The sequence below is a fragment of the Chaetura pelagica genome, unplaced genomic scaffold (genome assembly GCF_000747805.2).
Source record: "Chaetura pelagica isolate M959 unplaced genomic scaffold, ChaPel_1.0 scaffold828, whole genome shotgun sequence".
Lineage (NCBI taxonomy): Eukaryota > Metazoa > Chordata > Aves > Apodiformes > Apodidae > Chaetura > Chaetura pelagica.
The window spans coordinates 154520-155811 of NW_009954195.1; the positions used below are offsets into that span (position 1 = coordinate 154520).

The 1292-nt window shown below is 62.7% G+C and overlaps 1 protein-coding gene across 1 annotated transcript in view; it reads left to right on the forward strand.

The window, feature by feature from the left end:
• OPLAH (5-oxoprolinase (ATP-hydrolysing)) overlaps positions 1-1292 on the forward strand; it is a gene marked incomplete at its 5' end in the record, with an annotated part of 29295 nt that overhangs the window by 25276 nt on the left and 2727 nt on the right. The window contains 3 exon segments of the mRNA XM_010003153.1: positions 5-142; positions 237-338; positions 575-749. Coding sequence (XP_010001455.1) covers positions 5-142; positions 237-338; positions 575-749 — 415 coding nt within the window.

A 1292-nucleotide genomic window follows, 5' to 3' on the forward strand; every position in this document is an offset into this window, starting at 1 on the left:
GCAGCGCACGGCCATCTCCACCAACATCAAGGAGCGGCTGGACTTCTCCTGCGCGCTCTTTGGGCCAGACGGGGGGCTGGTCTCCAACGCCCCCCACATCCCTGTCCACCTGGGCGCCATGCAGGAAACTGTCCAGTTCCAGGTAGGAGGGTCCCTGTGGGTCTGGGGGGGAGCCCGGGAGTGAAGCACCCTCCCACGGACTCCCACCAGGACCTGCTTGTCTCTCCCTGGTGCAGATCCGCAACCTGGGTGAAGACCTGCGGGAGGGGGATGTCATCCTGAGCAACCACCCCTGTGCAGGGGGCAGCCACCTCCCCGACCTCACTGTCATCACCCCTGTGAGTCTCAGGCCTCCCTGGGTGGCATGACCCCTCCCCTGGGGCACCCTGACATGCAGGAGACCTCTCCTGGGGCAACCCAGTGTGCTGGACTCTCCCTGGGGCACCCTGGGATGCAAGACCCTCCTCTCAGGGTGCAGATAACCCTTCCTCCATGATACTGAGGTGCAGGACCCCCCCTACTGGGGTGCAGGACCCCTTCCTGGCTCCCCACTGAGTCCTGGTCTCCCCCCCAGGTGTTTTGGCCGGGTGTTCCCAAGCCTGTGTTCTTTGTGGCCAGCCGTGGGCACCACGCAGACATTGGGGGTATCACCCCTGGCTCCATGCCCCCCCACTCACGGACACTGCAGGAGGAGGGGGCTGTCTTCATCTCCTTCAAGTTGGTGAAGGATGGCATCTTCCAAGAGGAGGGTGGGTTCATGGGGACATAGGGAGTGACGTGGTGGGGATGACAAGGGTGGTTAGGACACTGGGGATATGGTGGCCACAGCAAGGATGTGCTGGGATAGCAGTGGGACTGGTAGGGATGTAGTGGGGATATGGTGGAGACATTGCGGGGACAGTGGGGATACACTGAGGACAAGGTGGGGATGCAGTGGAAATGGTAGGGTTGTAGGAACATGGTGGGAATGATAGGGATGTGCTGGGGATGGTGGGGAGACAGTGCGGATGGTGGGGATGGCCGAGGCATGGTGGGGATGGCAGGGATGCAGTGGGAACACAGTGCGGATAGCAGGGTCATGATGGGGACTTGGTAGATGGCAGGGTCACGGTGGGGACTCAGTAGGGATGTGGGGGACACAGTGGGGATGGCAGGGTCAGGGTGTGGCTGCCACTGTGGCTGTGGAGATGCAGGGAAGACATGGTGGGGGACACGGTGGGGATGCAGGCGGGATGTGGTGGGGATGCAGGGGGACACAGTGGGGATGCAGGGGGACACGGTGAGGATGCAGG